Source organism: Lepisosteus platostomus, chromosome 5 (assembly GCF_059453375.1).
Source record: "Lepisosteus platostomus isolate fLepPlt1 chromosome 5, fLepPlt1.hap1, whole genome shotgun sequence".
NCBI classification, from domain to species: domain Eukaryota; kingdom Metazoa; phylum Chordata; class Actinopteri; order Semionotiformes; family Lepisosteidae; genus Lepisosteus; species Lepisosteus platostomus.
Window position 1 is genome coordinate 2,476,628 of NC_142615.1, and position 16,768 is coordinate 2,493,395.

The 16,768-nt window shown below is 58.6% G+C and overlaps 1 protein-coding gene across 2 annotated transcripts; it reads left to right on the forward strand.

Moving 5' to 3' along the window:
* Window positions 1-2,876: 2,876 nt before the first annotated feature.
* On the forward strand, window positions 2,877-14,941 carry LOC148662444 (TNF receptor-associated factor 2-like). 2 transcript variants are annotated; one of them, XM_088632055.1, is made up of 7 exons: window positions 2,881-4,295; window positions 7,194-7,248; window positions 7,490-7,594; window positions 8,235-8,408; window positions 8,517-8,594; window positions 8,937-9,008; window positions 10,925-14,941. In XM_088632055.1, exons 1-7 carry the CDS (start codon window positions 4,150-4,152, stop codon window positions 11,894-11,896), a joined length of 1,602 nt encoding a protein of 533 aa, XP_088488181.1. In that variant the 5' UTR covers window positions 2,881-4,149; the 3' UTR covers window positions 11,897-14,941. The 2 variants fall into 2 exon arrangements, with proteins under 2 accessions (XP_088488182.1, XP_088488181.1); XM_088632056.1 differs by lacking the exon at window positions 8,517-8,594 and having other exon boundaries at window positions 2,877-4,295.
* Window positions 14,942-16,768: the final 1,827 nt, after the last annotated feature.

Here is a 16,768-nt window from a genome sequence, read left to right on the forward strand (position 1 = left end):
TAGGAGCTCCAGTCCCAGTCCAGTAGAACAGTCTGTTACAATAGGCGCTCCAGTCCCAGTGCAGTAGAACAGTCTGTTACAATAGGAGCTCCAGTCCCAGTCCAGTAGACCAGTCTGTTACAGTAGCAACTGCACACACAACACTTATCAGACTGCAGACACACTGTGTCACACTCACGTGAGCGCACGGGCGCTGACTCACAGCTGCCCCCCCAACGGCGGCCGATGACGTCACCCCCCTGGGGACGTCCCGCTCCGGCCGGCAGAACCAGGACGTTCCGTGCCTCGAGGCCGGAACGGGGAAGTGACGTCCGGGAGCGACTTCCGGTTCGAACTGCCCCTCACACACACATACGCACACGCTTTCTTAAGACCGAACCTGGCCGTTTCGGCCCCGGTCCGGCTGTGGGGCCCTGCTGCCGGGCACCGGCCGAGGAAAAAAGACTCCGGGTTTTTTTTTTTGTTTGTTGCGTTTTGTTTCTTTTTAAAGAACAGAGAAGCGCAGAAACAGACCGTAACCCACCCAGCTGTGAGGACAGCAGCTACACAATTCTTTGCAGTCTGTTGTACAACAAGAACAACAACAACAACAACAACAACAACAGTTCACAACACGGTCTGGGCAGGGGCCAGCGCGTTAAAACCGAGAGCGCATGACCCGCATGTGAAATCACGACCGCAGGTGCCCCCGCTGTGAGCTGTACTCATCCCGGCACTGAACCGCCAAACAACCCGACTGTTTCGGTCTCATGTTCGGTCATTTCCTTTCTGCTTAAAAACACGACTCGTCGCCCTCTTATTGGGGATTTTGAGATGTATATGTATTTTTTTTTGGGGGGGGAGATTCTGATTTAGAGACGCCCCGGGATAATCGGACAGACGGCAGCTCCGTGCCGTTCTGCGTTTGAGGGCACTGATGTGAAAATGAGTGATTACAGAGAGAGACAGGGGGGTACAGAGGGAGAATGAGGGGTTATAGAGAGAGAACAAGGAGTACAGAGGGAGACAGAGGGGTAATAGAGAGAGATAGTGGGGTACGAAGAGGCACAGAGGGAGAATGAGGGGTACAGAGAATGATAGAGGGGTTATAGAGAGAGATCGAGGGGTGCAGAGAGATAGAGGGCTACAGGGGGAGAATGAGGGGTACAGGGAGAGATTGAGGGGTTACAGAGGGAGATAGAGGGGTTATAGAGAGAGATAGAGGTGTACAGAGGGAGATCGAGGGGTTACAGAGAGAATGAGAGGTGCAGAGGGAGATAGAGGTGTACAGAGGGAGAATGAGGGGTGCAGGGAGATAGAGGGGTTATAGAGGGAGAATGAGAGGTGCAGAGAGAGAAAGAGGGGGTACAGAGGGAGAATGAGGGGTTACAGAGAGAGAATGAGGAGTACAGAGAGAGAATGAGGAGTTCAGAGAGAGATAGAGGGGGTACAGAGGGAGAATGAGGGGTTATAGAGAGAGATAGAGGGGTACAGAGGGAGAATGAGGGGTTACAGAGAGAGAATGAGAGGTGCAGAGAGAGAAAGAGGGGGTACAGAGAGAGAATGAGGAGTACAGAGAGAGAATGAGGGGTACAGAGGGAGATAGAGGGGTTATAGAAAGAGATAGAGGGGGTACAGAGGGAGAATGAGGGGTACAGAGGGAGAATGAGGGGTTACAGAGAGAGAACGAGGGGTGCAGAGAGAGAACGAGGGGTGCAGAGAGAGATAGAAAGTATATATATATATTTGAAAGTGTAATCCAACCCATTGCCCTATACGGCAGTGAAGTTTGGGGTCCCCTCACAGACCAGGATTACACCCAATGGGACAAACACCCCACAGAAACTCTGCACATGGAGATCTGTAGAATCATCCTCCGTGTGCAGAGAAAAACTCCTAACAACGGGTGCAGGGCCGAATTAGGCCAGTACCCACTATTGATAAACATACAGAAAAGAATATTAAAGTATTGGCTACACCTAAAAAACAGCGACCAAAATTCCTACCACCACAAAGCCCTGCTGAGCCAAGAGCTGAGCCCAAAACAGAGCCCCCTGAGCCAGCTGGTCCTGAGGCTCACCGACCTGAGCCACACCAACACTAACCAGCCTCAGGACAGCACTGCTAGAGCACCACAACCCAGACTCAACCACATCACAGCACAGATCAAACAGCAATATCTCACACACTGGGACACACACACACAAACACAACATAAACTGGAATGCTACAGAACCTTAAACAGACAATACACACTAGCTGAATATTTGACCAAAATAAAAAATAACAAACAGAAACAGACCCTGACGAAGTACAGGCTCAGTGACCACAACCTGGCCATAGAAACTGGGCGACACAGGCAGACCTGGCTGCCCAGAGAGGACAGGCTGTGCTCCCACTGCCAGCAGGGAGAAATAGAGACAGAGGTGCACTTCCTACTGCACTGTGACAGATACTCTGGGATTAGAGAAACATTCTTCCCGAAATTCAGAAATCTAATCCCAGATTTCCCACACCTGCCAAAACCACAACAGGTCCCAATCCTACTGGGAGAGGGAGGAGGGAACTCAGTTGATCTGGCAGCCCAGTATGTGATCTCCTGTCACAGCCTGAGGAACAGTGAGTCCGTCTCCCAATAATGCTCCAGCTGCCTACAGTATGTCAATATTATATAATATGTCTTTGTTGTAAATGTCTGTAACATGTCTGTAGATTTTATTTTACTTCTATTTTTTGTTTTGTTCTATGTTAATTTTATTATTTTTATTTGCTTTGGCAACACTGATTGTACCCATCGGTCATGCTAATAAAGCACCTTGAATTGAATTGAATTGAATTGATAGAGGGGGTACAGAGGGAGAATGAGGGGTTACAGAGAGAGAATGAGGGGTTACAGAGAGAGAAAGGAGTTCAGAGAGAGATAGAGGGTTACAGGCGGAGAATGAGGGGTACAGAGGGAGAATGAGGGGTTACAGAGAGAGATAGAGGTGTACAGAGGGAGATCGAGGGGTACAGAGGGAGAATGAGGGGTTACAGACAGAGAACGAGGGGTGCAGAGAGAGATAGGGGGGGTACAGAGGGAGAATGAGGGGTTACAGAGAGAGAATGAGGAGTTCAGAGAGAGATAGAGGGAGTACAGAGGGAGAATGAGGGGTTACAGAGAGAGATAGAGGTGTACAGAGGGAGATCGAGGGGTACAGAGGGAGAATGAGGGGTTACAGAGAGAGAATGAGGAGTTCAGAGAGAGATAGAGGGTTACAGGGGGAGAATGAGGGGTTACAGAGAGAGATAGAGGTGTACAGAGGGAGAATGAGGGGTACAGAGGGAGAATGAGGGGTTACAGAGAGAGAACGAGGGGTTACAGAGAGAGATAGAGGTGTACAGAGGGAGATCGAGGGGTACAGAGAGAGAATGAGAGGTGCAGAGAGAGATAGAGGTGTACAGAGGGAGAATGAGGGGTACAGAGAGAGAATGAGGAGTTCAGAGAGAGATAGAGGGTGTACAGAGGGAGAATGAGGGGTGCAGAGAGAGATAGAGGTGTACAGAGGGAGAATGAGGGGTACAGAGGGAGATAGAGGGGTTATAGAGAGAGAGGTGTACAGAGGGAGAATGAGGGGTACAGAGGGAGAAAGAGGGGTTACAGACAGAGAACGAGGGGTGCAGAGAGAGATAGGGGGGTACAGAGGGAGAATGAGGGGTACAGGGACAGACAGAGGGTTCCCCCACCCAGACCCAGGGCCTACCTGCGCGCGGCCCGGGGGGCCCTCTGCCCCCCCCCGCGGGGAAGCCCGGCCGGTGCTTTCTGACGAGGAAGTGGGTGCGGGTTTAAAAAGCCTGACTCACTTCTCAGCACAAGAGCGCCTGCCTGCCTGCCGGAGTGCAGTCCGTGTCCGTGAGCATCGTCTGGAATTATTATTATTATTATTATTAGTCTGATTAATATTATTATTATTCATTTCTCTTCTCCGGCGTCAGGAGCGGCTACTGTCGTCGCACACGGGACGCCCCGCGCTGCCGTTTCTGTGTTTTGTTTTTCAATCCGCGGGGAAAGAAACACGAGAGCTAACCCACACACCGCCCACGGGTGTTTCTGTCGCGGCCGGAGGAGGCTCGAGACAGACGGACGACCCCGCCGCCGTCCGAGCCCTGCTGCCCCCGGGCTCCTCGGGGATGGTGGCCCAGGTGTCCGGGCTCAGCCCGCTGGACGGTTCCGGTTCGGGGCTGCTGTGCTCGGCCTGCGGGTTCCTGCTGGTCCGGCCTCGCCAGACCCTCTGCGGTCACCGCTACTGCGCCGCCTGCGTCCGCGCGCTGCTGGGGTGAGTGAGGGGTCAGGGGTATCCGGCTGGTCTCTGACACCCCCTCCACTGTCGGACCCTGCGCCCGTCTCCTGTCTCTGTCTCTGTCTCTGTCCCTGCCTCTGTCTCGGCCTCTGTTTCTCTGTCTCCTGTCTCCTGTCTGTGCTTCTGCCTCTGCCCCTGTCTCCTGTCTCTGCCTCTGTCTCTGTCTCATGTCTCCGTGCCTCTGTGTCTCTGTCCCTGCCTCTGTCTCGGCCTCTGTTTCTCTGTCTCCTGTCTCCTGTCTGTGCCTCTCTCTCTGCCCCTGTCTCCTGCCTCTGCCTCTGTCTGTGCCTCTGCCTCTCTGTCTCTGCCTCTGCCTCTCTCTCCTGTCTCCTGTCTCCTGTTTGTGCCTCTGTGTCTCAGCCCCTGTCTCTGTCTCTATCCGTGCCTCTGTGTCTCTGCCCCTGCCCCTGCCCCTGTCTCCTGTCTCTGCCCTCTGTCTCACCTGGCGGGTGTTGCGCAGTCAGAGCAGCCCAGTGAGACAGTGACGGCGCGACAGCACCGCGCAGAGACCTGAAGGCGGGACAGAAGACACGGAGGCGGACCAGAACAGACCGCACGCAGGAAGACGTGTCGCACAGTGCCAGTATAGTAGACGCCAATGTCACTGCGCGGTCGTGTGCTCTCATGGCGGGTAGTTAACTTTATATCCCGTATATGATAGATTTAGAACTTTATAATCAAGAAATAATTGCAGCTGAGAGACCGTCCCGGAAATACTGTACCAGTCACGCCCTGACGGTAGGAAGTAAAAAGAAAAAATCGCTTTAAAAAAAACGATGAAGATTGAGAGCAGGCGGCGCGAGGCGCTGGGGGTGGGGGCTTTCCGTGCACGTGCCTGCGAGGTGTCTCCCCCCCCCCCACGGGCTCGTGAGGAACCCCCCAGGAAGAGGGGGGCATATCCCGTCTCTACTCGAAAAGATTTTTAAAAAAACCAAACAGACACACGCACAGACAAGAGAAACCGATACCAGGATTACCGGAGAGCGGGCCGGGCACTGATCGGAACCGGGCGTCTCGGACCGTACCCGAACCGCGGTGAATCTCGGGGTCCCTGTACTGGAGCGCACTGCCCGCTCTGAGTCACCCTGTCTGTGCGCGGTGTCCCTCTGTCTCCGTGCTCAGTCCCTCTGTCTCTGTGCTGAGTCACTTTGTCTCTCTCTGTCTCTGTGCTGAGTCACTTTGTGCACTGTGTCAGTCTCTGTGTTATTGTGCCCTGTGTCTCTGTGTCTCTGCGTCTCTGTGCCCTGCGTCCCTGTGCCCTGTGCCCTGTGCCCTGTGCCCTGCGTCTCTGTGCCCTGTGTCACTGTGCCCTGTGCCCTGTGTCTCTGTGTCACTGTGTCTCTGTGTCACTGTGTCACTGTGCCCTGTGCCCTGTGCCCTGTGCCCTGTGCCCTGTGCCCTGTGTCTCTGTGTCTCTGTGTCACTGTGCCCTGTGTCACTGTGCCCTGTGTCTCTGTGTCACTGTGCCCTGTGCCCTGTGTCTCTGTGTCTCTGTGTCACTGTGCCCTGTGCCCTGTGCCCTGTGTCACTGTGCCCTGTGTCACTGTGCCCTGTGCCCTGTGTCACTGTGTCACTGTGCCCTGTGTCACTGTGTCACTGTGCCCTGTGTCACTGTGTCACTGTGTCACTGTGCCCTGTGCCCTGTGCCCTGTGCCCTGTGTCTCTGTGTCTCTGCGTCTCTGTGCCCTGTGTCACTGTGTCACTGTGTCACTGTGCCCTGTGCCCTGTGTCTCTGTGTCTCTGTGCCCTGCGTCTCTGTGCCCTGTGTCACTGTGCCCTGTGCCCTGTGTCTCTGTGTCACTGTGCCCTGTGCCCTGCGTCACTGTGCCCTGTGCCCTGTGCCCTGTGCCCTGCGTCCCTGTGCCCTGTGCCCTGTGCCCTGCGTCTCTGTGCCCTGTGTCACTGTGCCCTGTGCCCTGTGTCTCTGTGTCACTGTGTCACTGTGTCACTGTGCCCTGTGCCCTGCGTCTCTGTGTCTCTGTGTCACTGTGCCCTGTGTCACTGTGCCCTGTGTCACTGTGCCCTGTGTCTCTGTGTCTCTGTGTCACTGTGCCCTGTGCCCTGTGTCACTGTGCCCTGTGCCCTGTGCCCTGTGTCTCTGTGTCACTGTGCCCTGTGCCCTGTGTCACTGTGCCCTGTGCCCTGTGCCCTGTGCCCTGTGCCCTGTGCCCTGCGTCCCTGTGCCCTGTGCCCTGTGCCCTGCGTCTCTGTGCCCTGCGTCTCTGTGCCCTGTGTCACTGTGCCCTGTGCCCTGTGCCCTGTGTCTCTGTGTCACTGTGTCACTGTGCCCTGTGTCACTGTGTCACTGTGCCCTGTGTCACTGTGTCACTGTGCCCTGTGTCACTGTGCCCTGTGTCTCTGTGTCTCTGTGTCACTGTGCCCTGTGCCCTGTGCCCTGTGCCCTGCGTCTCTGTGTCTCTGTGTCACTGTGCCCTGTGTCACTGTGTCACTGTGCCCTGTGTCACTGTGCCCTGTGTCTCTGTGTCTCTGTGTCACTGTGCCCTGTGCCCTGTGCCCTGTGCCCTGTGTCACTGTGCCCTGTGCCCTGTGCCCTGTGTCTCTGTGTCACTGTGCCCTGTGCCCTGTGTCACTGTGCCCTGTGCCCTGTGCCCTGTGCCTCTGTGTCTCTGTGTCACTGTGCCCTGTGTCACTGTGCCCTGTGTCACTGTGTCACTGTGCCCTGTGCCCTGTGCCCTGTGTCTCTGTGTCACTGTGCCCTGTGCCCTGTGCCCTGTGTCTCTGTGTCTCTGTGTCACTGTGCCCTGTGCCCTGTGCCCTGTGTCTCTGTGTTTCTGTGTCATTGTGCCCTGTGCCCTGTGCCCTGTGCCCTGTGCCCTGTGCCCTGTGTCACTGTGCCCTGTGTTTGCCCTGCAGGAAGGCCGGCAGTGCCGCGTGCCAGATCTGCCAGGAGCCCATACAGCAGTCCAAGGTAAAGTCCTGCTCCCTGACCCGCGGGCCCGTTCCCACCGCACAGAGACCGGGCCAGCGGACACGCTAGGGGGCGCTAGCATCACCAGAGACCCTCAGAGCGGGGGCCTGCGCTGCACAGGCTGACGGACCGCAGTGGAGGCTGTCGTTAGCCAATATAGCGCCCCCCCTAGTGGTGGGGGTCGATATCTGTGTTTTGATTGATTGATCGGCCGGCTAATCGATTGATCGCTGGGTTGCAGGTGTTCCCAGACCGGGCGGCGGAGAACGACGCCTCCTACATCCCGGTCCGGTGTCCGAACGCACAGGACGGGTGTGACTGGAGTGGACCCCTACAGGACTACCTGGTGAGGATGTGTGTCTCAGTGTTCATGTACTGGAGTGTCCAGTCAGTGTGTCTGTATGAACCCCTCTCTCTCTCAGTGCAGTGTTCATGTACTGGAGTGTCCAGTCAGTGTGTCTGTATGAACCCCTCTCTCTCTCAGTGCAGTGTTCATGTACTGGAGTGTCCAGTCAGTGTGTGTGTGTGAACCCCTCTCTCTCTCAGTGCAGTGTTCATGTACTGGAGTGTCCAGTCAGTGTGTGTGTGTGAACCCCTCTCTCTCTCAGTGCAGTGTTCATGTACTGGAGTGTCCAGTCAGTGTGTCTGTATGAACCCCTCTCTCTCTCAGTGCAGTGTTCATGTACTGGAGTGTCCAGTCAGTGTGTGTGTGAACCCCTCTCTCTCTCAGTGCAGTGTTCATGTACTGGAGTGTCCAGTCAGTGTGTGTGTATGAACCCCTCTCTCTCTCAGTGCAGTGTTCATGTACTGGAGTGTCCAGTCAGTGTGTCTGTATGAACCCCTCTCTCTCTCAGTGCAGTGTTCATGTACTGGAGTGTCCAGTCAGTGTGTCTGTATGAACCCCTCTCTCTCTCAGTGCAGTGTTCATGTACTGGAGTGTCCAGTCAGTGTGTGTGTGTGAACCCCTCTCTCTCTCTCTCTCTCAGTCCAGTCACTATGGCCAGTGTGACCACAGGGAGGAGCCCTGCACCAACTCCAACCTGGGCTGCCGGTTCTCTGGTGACCGGGCGGCCCTGCGCTGGCACGAGAGCCTGCAGTGTGAGTGGAGGGTGGTCCCCTGTCCCCACTGCCAGCTGGCCCAGGCCTGGACCCTGCTGCAGGTGAGCCGGTCCCGCGGCCCGGCACCGGGCGCCGCCCGCCGGCCCGTCTCCGAGCGCCCCGCCTCTGACCGCCCCCCCCCCCCCCTCTCCTCTCTTCCCGTGTCCCAGGACCACCTGCAGTGCTGTCCGCAGAGGCCCGGCCAGTCCGCCCAGCCGGCGCTGAAGGCCCGGGGCACCGGAGAGCAGGTCAGTGACCGCGTGGGACGCCGGCGTCCACCCGCCCCTCTGTGGGCCCCTCTCTGCCCCCACTCTCCCGACCCTGCGTGCCAGACCTCGCGCGCTCCCAGAATTCATTGCCAGCCCGGAAAAAAAAACCCTTCCCAGCTGCCCCCGCAAGGATGTCCTGACTCGAATCTTCAGGGCCTGGAAAACAGGCCGAGCATTCCCAGGGACTCTTGGCGGGAGGCCAAGGACCCCTTGCCGGCCGCGCCGAATTCCCAGAATGCCCCGCGCCGCTCCCGTCTCCCGCAAAAAATAAATATGTCCGCAAAGCCGTCGCTCACGGGGCCTTGTGTCCGGTCTTCCCAGGTTCCCAGTGACGCTGGATCCCTGGAGGAAGGGAGCCTCTGCCCGTTCCACGCCGTCGGCTGTGACGCCAAGGTAGGAGCGTCTCCAACCCCGGGAAAAACACAGGGAAAAATATCCCGAGCCGGGCGGCCGTGACCCTCGACGGCCCGGACTCCGTGCTTATCGGAGACTCCCAGCTCTCCCCAGGAGAGGGATGGGTCAGGGAATGTTTCCACAGGGTCGGAGTGGGAAAGGAAGGAGTCGGTCTGGGGAGATCTAGACAGCAGGGGAGCAGGACAGGAAGGGGGATCATGGGAATGCTGGGAGAGGGACTCGTCTGGGAAGATCTAGACAGCAGGGGAGCAGGACAGGAAGGGAGATGATGGGAACGCTGGGAAGGGACTGGTCTGGGGAGATCTAGACAGCCGGGGAGCAGGACAGGAAGGGGGATGATGGGAATGCTGGGAGAGGGACTGGTCTGGGAAGATCTAGACAGCCGGGGAGCAGGACAGGAAGGGGGATGATGGGAATGCTGGGAGAGGGACTGGTCTGGGAAGATCTAGACAGCCGGGGAGCAGGACAGGAAGGGGGATGATGGGAATGCTGGGAGAGGGACTGGTCTGGGAAGATCTAGACAGCCGGGGAGCAGGACAGGAAGGGGGATGATGGGAATGCTGGGAGAGGGACTGGTCTGGGAAGATCTAGACAGCAGGGGAGCAGGACAGGAAGGGGGATGATGGGAATGCTGGGAGAGGGACTGGTCTGGGAAGATCTAGACAGCAGGGGAGCAGGACAGGAAGGGAGATGATGGGAATGCTGGGAGAGGGACTGGTCTGGGAAGATCTAGACAGCAGGGGAGCAGGACAGGAAGGGAGATGATGGGAATGCTGGGAAGGGACTGGTCTGGGAAGATCTAGACAGCAGGGGAGCAGGGCGGGAAGGGAGATGATGGGAACGCTGGGAGAGGGACTGGTCTGGGAAGATCTAGACAGCAGGGGAGCAGGGCAGGAAGGGGGATGATGGGAACGCTGGGAGAGGGACTGGTCTGGGAAGATCTAGACAGCCGGGGAGCAGGACAGGAAGGGGGATGATGGGAATGCTGGGAGAGGGACTGGTCTGGGAAGATCTAGACAGCAGGGGAGCAGGACAGGAAGGGGGATGATGGGAATGCTGGGAAGGGACTGGTCTGGGGAGATCTAGACAGCTGGGGAGCAGGACAGGAAGGGGGATGATGGGAATGCTGGGAGAGGGACTGGTCTGGGAAGATCTAGACAGCAGGGGAACAGGACAGGAAGGGGGATGATGGGAATGCTGGGAGAGGGACTGGTCTGGGAAGATCTAGACAGCAGGGGAGCAGGACAGGAAGGGAGATGATGGGAATGCTGGGAAGGGACTGGTCTGGGAAGATCTAGACAGCAGGGGAGCAGGACAGGAAGGGGGATGATGGGAATGCTGGGAAGGGACTGGTCTGGGAAGATCTAGACAGCAGGGGAGCAGGACAGGAAGGGAGATGATGGGAATGCTGGGAGAGGGACTGGTCTGGCGAGATCTAGACAGCAGGGGAGCAGGACAGGAAGGGGGATCATGGGAATGCTGGGAAGGGACTGGTCTGGGAAGATCTAGACAGCCGGGGAGCAGGACAGGAAGGGAGATGATGGGAACACTGGGAAGGGACTGGTCTGGGAAGATCTAGACAGCCGGGGAGCAGGACAGGAAGGGGGATGATGGGAATGCTGGGAGAGGGACTGGTCTGGGGAGATCTAGACAGCAGGGGAGCAGGGCTGGAAGGGGGATCATGGGAACGCTGGGAAGGGACTGGTCTGGGAAGATCTAGACAGCAGGGGAGCAGGGCAGGAAGGGGGATGATGGGAATGCTGGGAGAGGGACTGGTCTGGGGAGATCTAGACAGCCGGGGAGCAGGACAGGAAGGGGGATGATGGGAACGCTGGGAGAGGCAGCCCCCAGGGAAGCTGGCGCACAGACTGACGCCCCCCCCCTCTCTCCTGCAGCCGGCCCGCCTCCCCGAGCACCTGCGCGCGGCCGCCCCCGAGCACCTGGCCCTCCTGCTGGCCTTCAGCCTGGCCCTGGGGGCGCGACTGGGCCGCGGCGAGGAGGTCAACTCCGCCTTCAAGAGGCTGGCCATGGCCCGGCTGCTGGGCCTGGCGCCCGCCCCCCCGCCGCCCCCCGCCCCCGCCCCCGCCGCGGGCGCCTGCGAGGACGCCTCCACCCTGCGCCAGCTCGTGGGGGTCCTGAGCGAGGACCTGGCCGCCTGCCACCGGGCCATCGAGGCGCTGCGGGCGCGGTGCGAGCGCTACGACCGTCTCCTCCGGGCCCCTCCTCCTCCTCCTCCTCCTCCTCACCGCCACCCGGGACCGGAGACCTGGGAGACGCCCCCCCCCGCCTCCCCCCTCCTCCCCCCCCCCCCTCTTCCGGTCGCCTCCCACAACGGGGTCCTGATCTGGAAGGTGGAGCGCTTCTCCGAACACTTCCGGGCGGCCTCCTCCTCCTCCTCCTCCTCCTCCTCCTCCTCCTCCCCCGCCGCCGCCCGCAGGCCCTACTCCCTGACCTCGCCCCCCTTCCAGACGGGCCCCTTCGGGTACCGGCTGTGCTGCCGCCTGTACCCCCAGGGGGACGGGGCGGGGCGGGGCACCCACCTGTCGCTCTTCCTCTGCCTGCTGCGGGGCGACTTCGACGACGTGCTGCCCTGGCCCTTCGCCCAGCGGGTCAGCTTCTCCCTGCTGGCCGCCGGCGCCCGCGGCGGGCGGCCCCTGCGCGAGGCCTTCCTGCCCGACCCCCGGTCCGGGTCCTTCCAGCGGCCCCGCCAGGCCGCCAACGCGGCCAGCGGCTGCCCGCTGTTCGCCAGCCTGGCGCTGCTGGGGCTGGGCGCGGGGGGCGCGGGGGGCGCGGGGGGCGCGTCTCCCTACCTGCGCAACGACACCCTCTACATCAAGGTGGAGGTGGGCGCCGGGCCGACGGCGTAGGGCCACCTGCGAGACTGGCACAGACTGGCACAGACTGGCTCACTGCATCCGGATGGGAGACTCCTGGCACAGACTGGCACAGACTGGCTCACTGTACCCAGATGGGAGACTCCTGGCACAGACTGGCTCACTGTATCCGGATGGGAGACTCCTGGCACAGACTGGCACAGACTGGCTCACTGCATCCGGATGGGAGACTCCTGGCACAGACTGGCTCACTGTATCCAGATGGGAGACTCCTGGCACAGACTGGCACAGACTGGCTCACTGTATCCGGATGGGAGACTCCTGGCACAGACTGGCACAGACTGGCTCACTGTATCCAGATGGGACTGGCTCACTGTATCCGGATGGGAGACTCCTGGCACAGACTGGCTCACTGTATCCGGATGGGAGACTCCTGGCACAGACTGGCACAGACTGGCGCACTGCATCCGGATGGGAGACTCCTGGCACAGACTGGCTCACTGTATCCGGATGGGAGACTCCTGGCACAGACTGGCACAGACTGGCTCACTGTATCCAGATGGGAGACTCCTGGCACAGACTGGCACAGACTGGCTCACTGTATCCAGATGGGAGACTCCTGGCACAGACTGGCTCACTGTATCCGGATGGGAGACTCCTGGCACAGACTGGCTCACTGTATCCGGATGGGAGACTCCTGGCACAGACTGGCTCACTGTATCCGGATGGGAGACTCCTGGCACAGACTGGCACAGACTGGCTCACTGTATCCGGATGGGAGACTCCTGGCACAGACTGGCACAGACTGGCTCACTGTATCTGGATGGGAGACTCCTGGCACAGACTGGCTCACTGTATCCGGATGGGAGACTCCTGGCACAGACTGGCACAGACTGGCTCACTGTATCCGGATGGGAGACTCCTGGCACAGACTGGCACAGACTGGCTCACTGTATCCGGATGGGAGACTCCTGGCGCAGACTGGCTCACTGTATCCGGATGGGAGACTCCTGGCACAGACTGGCACAGACTGGCTCACTGTATCCGGATGGGAGACTCCTGGCACAGACTGGCTCACTGTATCCGGATGGGAGACTCCTGGCGCAGACTGGCTCACTGTATCCGGATGGGAGACTCCTGGCACAGACTGGCACAGACTGGCTCACTGTATCCGGATGGGAGACTCCTGGCGCAGACTGGCTCACTGTATCCGGATGGGAGACTCCTGGCACAGACTGGCACAGACTGGCTCACTGTATCCAGATGGGAGACTCCTGGCACAGACTGGCTCACTGTATCCGGATGGGAGACTCCTGGCACAGACTGGCACAGACTGGCTCACTGCATCCGGATGGGAGACTCCTGGCACAGACTGGCACAGACTGGCTCACTGTATCCGGATGGGAGACTCCTGGCACAGACTGGCACAGACTGGCTCACTGTATCCGGATGGGAGACTCCTGGCGCAGACTGGCTCACTGTATCCGGATGGGAGACTCCTGGCACAGACTGGCGCACTGCATCCGGATGGGAGACTCCTGGCACAGACTGGCTCACTGTATCCGGATGGGAGACTCCTGGCACAGACTGGCACAGACTGGCTCACTGTATCCAGATGGGAGACTCCTGGCACAGACTGGCTCACTGTATCCGGATGGGAGACTCCTGGCACAGACTGGCACAGACTGGCTCACTGCATCCGGATGGGAGACTCCTGGCACAGACTGGCACAGACTGGCTCACTGTATCCGGATGGGAGACTCCTGGCGCAGACTGGCTCACTGTATCCGGATGGGAGACTCCTGGCACAGACTGGCACAGACTGGCTCACTGTATCCGGATGGGAGACTCCTGGCGCAGACTGGCTCACTGTATCCGGATGGGAGACTCCTGGCACAGACTGGCGCACTGCATCCGGATGGGAGACTCCTGGCACAGACTGGCACAGACTGGCTCACTGTATCCGGATGGGAGACTCCTGGCACAGACTGGCACAGACTGGCTCACTGTATCCAGATGGGAGACTCCTGGCACAGACTGGCTCACTGTATCCGGATGGGAGACTCCTGGCACAGACTGGCACAGACTGGCTCACTGCATCCGGATGGGAGACTCCTGGCACAGACTGGCACAGACTGGCTCACTGTATCCGGATGGGAGACTCCTGGCACAGACTGGCACAGACTGGCTCACTGTATCCGGATGGGACTGGCTCACTGTATCCGGATGGGAGACTCCTGGCACAGACTGGCACAGACGGGCTCACTGCATCTGCATCTGAGAGTCAGACGGGCACAGACTGGCTCCCTGCACCCTTGCCTGTGTCCTGGGAATCTGTCTCTGCCTTATTTCCTCGGAGGTCTGGAATCTCCCGGAGCCCCACTACACACTCCAGTTCCCTGGGAAACGACTTTAATTTATTGAAATGAGGTGTAACATTTTTTTTTTAAATTAAAATGCGCTGAACGTGTGGGGGGAGAAACTGAATCTTTTGAGGGGCAAAACGAAAATCCGCGGGTCCGATTATCTGGGGCCACGCTGGAGATTCTGGGGCGCCACACTCTGTCTACCTCCACCTGGGGAGTCAGTATTAACACTAGGCCTGCTGTGCACAAGAGCAGTTTGATTGCTCTCCTGCGCAGTGCTGGACCGAACTCGCTGGCAGTTCAGTAAAGGGACGAGTTCAACGGGTCAGCGACCCAGGTTGGGCAGCAGCTCAAGTCGTGCCAGACAGGTGAGGTAAGGCGAGGTAGTTACACAGGTGAGCAGCAGTTAAAACGTCACCCACGCAGCCAGTGTGCTCAGACACGTGAGTCAAAACGGTTCGGTCACCCGAGTGGGGCAGTGACTCAGGTGGGTGACGCAGGTGAGTTAAACAAGCTAGGCGCTCGGGCGAGGTAGTTAAAGGAGTTGGTCACGCAGGTTAGTTCACACTCGAGTGAGGTAGTCACCTGACTGCCGCCCCCCCCCCTCGCAGGTGACGTCTCCTGCAGGGTGTGAGACTGGGCTGGGCTGTGGCTGGGTTCGTGCTGCTCCGAAACTGTAAAACCCCAATAAAAAAAAAAAAAGCCTGTCGCATTGAGTGTCCTCCGGCTTTTATTTCATTTTATTTTAAAAGTGGCTCCTCAGCGTGCTTCTCCGAAATAGAATACACAATACAAGAGAGAACACACAAGGACAGCTGGGGCGGGCAGCTTGTTCCCCACCCCCACCCCCCTCTGTGTACAGAAGGGCCTCCTGTCCTGACTGGGGGAGCTCACCCAGCTGTGTCTGGAGAGAAGCCAGGGTATCGGCTTCAACCACAGGGCTGGGCAGCCTGTTCCCCACCCCCACCCCCCTCTGTGTACAGAAGAGCCCCCTGTCCTGACTGGAGGAGCTCACCCAGCTGTGTCTGGAGAGAAGCCAGGGTATCGGCTTCAACCACGGGGCTGGGCAGCCTGTTCCCCACCCCCACCCCCCTCTGTGTACAGCAGAGCCTCCTGTCCTGACTGGAGGAGCTCACCCAGCTGTGTCTGGAGAGAAGCCAGGGTATCGGCTTCAACCACAGGGCTGGGCAGCCTGTTCCCCACCCCCACCCCCCTCTGTGGGTTTAAGGTCTCGAAACCTCCGCTGTTCGCTGTCCTGCCGTTTATGCCCGATGTGCTATTCTATTCTCCGGCCACAAGGGGGCAGTGTGGCTACGGTCGTGTTGCTTTCCCAGGTTTGACTTGAATCACTGATGGTCAGTCAGCGGTACTGCAGGACTCCACTCTCCTTGATCAGGCCTTTACAACAGTAAGTGCTCTTACGTCTTAAAAAAAAAAAAACAGCTGTTCAAAAACCTGAACTTAAACTGAGAACAGGTCCAGAGCCCAGCTCCTCTGTGGTCAGTCAGGATCGGTCAGTACCGTGTCCCTGCAGGTCCAGAGCCCAGCTCCTCTGTGGTCAGTCAGTGTCGGTCAGTACTGTGTCCTGCAGGTCCAGAGCCGAGCTCCTCTGTGGTCAGTCAGTATCGGTCAGTACCGTGTCCCTGCAGGTCCAGAGCTCAGCTCCTCTGTGGTCAGTCAGTGTCGGTCAGTACTGTGTCCTGCAGGTCCAGAGCCCAGCTCCTCTGTGGTCAGTCAGTATCGGTCAGTACTGTGTCCTGCAGGTCCAGAGCCCAGCTCCTCTGTGGTCAGACAGTGTCGGTCAGTACCGTGTCCCTGCAGGTCCAGAGCCCAGCTCCTCTGTGGTCAGTCAGTGTCGGTCAGTACTGTGTCCTGCAGGTCCAGAGCCGAGCTCCTCTGTGGTCAGTCAGTATCAGTCAGTACCGTGTCCCTGCAGGTCCAGAGCCCAGCTCCTCTGTGGTCAGTCAGTGTCGGTCAGTACTGTGTCCTGCAGGTCCAGAGCCCAGCTCCTCTGTGGTCAGTCAGTATGGGTCAGTACTGTGTCCTGCAGGTACAGAGCCCAGCTCCTCTGTGGTCAGTCAGTATCGGTCAGTACCGTGTCCCTGCAGGTCCAGGGCCCAGCTCCTCTGTGGTCAGTCAGTATGGGTCAGTACCGTGTCCCTGCAGGTCCAGAGCCCAGCTCTCAGCCGCAGCTCAGAGGAGGATGTGGCTTTTCTCTGGTAAGGACACTGGAGCCTTGTTGTCTGTTGAACAGTCACGCTCTGCCCACGACGACCTCACTTCCTGCCAGAGCAGTGATCTAACACACCTCTGCGTCAGCACCTCGTCTGGAAGCGACCCCACGCTCAGAGAGGTGCTTACCTCTGCCCTGAGCCCCTTACCGAGAAACAGAAGCCCAGACAGTAAACAGAGAGAGCAGAAATAAGCAGGCTTTTAGCTTCAGCCACAGGGCTGGCCAGCTCGTTCCACACCCCCACACCCCTCTGCGTAAAGTTGTGCCTCTGTTTCCCAGAGAATGCCTGGAGTATAACTTGTGTCA

Excerpts from the sequence above, each read along its gene's own strand:
- LOC148662444 (XM_088632055.1), top strand. The coding sequence starts at position 4,150 with ATGGTGGCCCAGGTGTCCGGGCTCAGCCCGCTGGACGGTTCCGGTTCG. Across the intron at positions 4,296-7,193 it reads TGCGTCCGCGCGCTGCTGGG|GAAGGCCGGCAGTGCCGCGT; the intron begins GTGAGTGAGGGG and ends TTTGCCCTGCAG. Across the intron at positions 9,009-10,924 it reads CCGTCGGCTGTGACGCCAAG|CCGGCCCGCCTCCCCGAGCA; the intron begins GTAGGAGCGTCT and ends TCTCTCCTGCAG.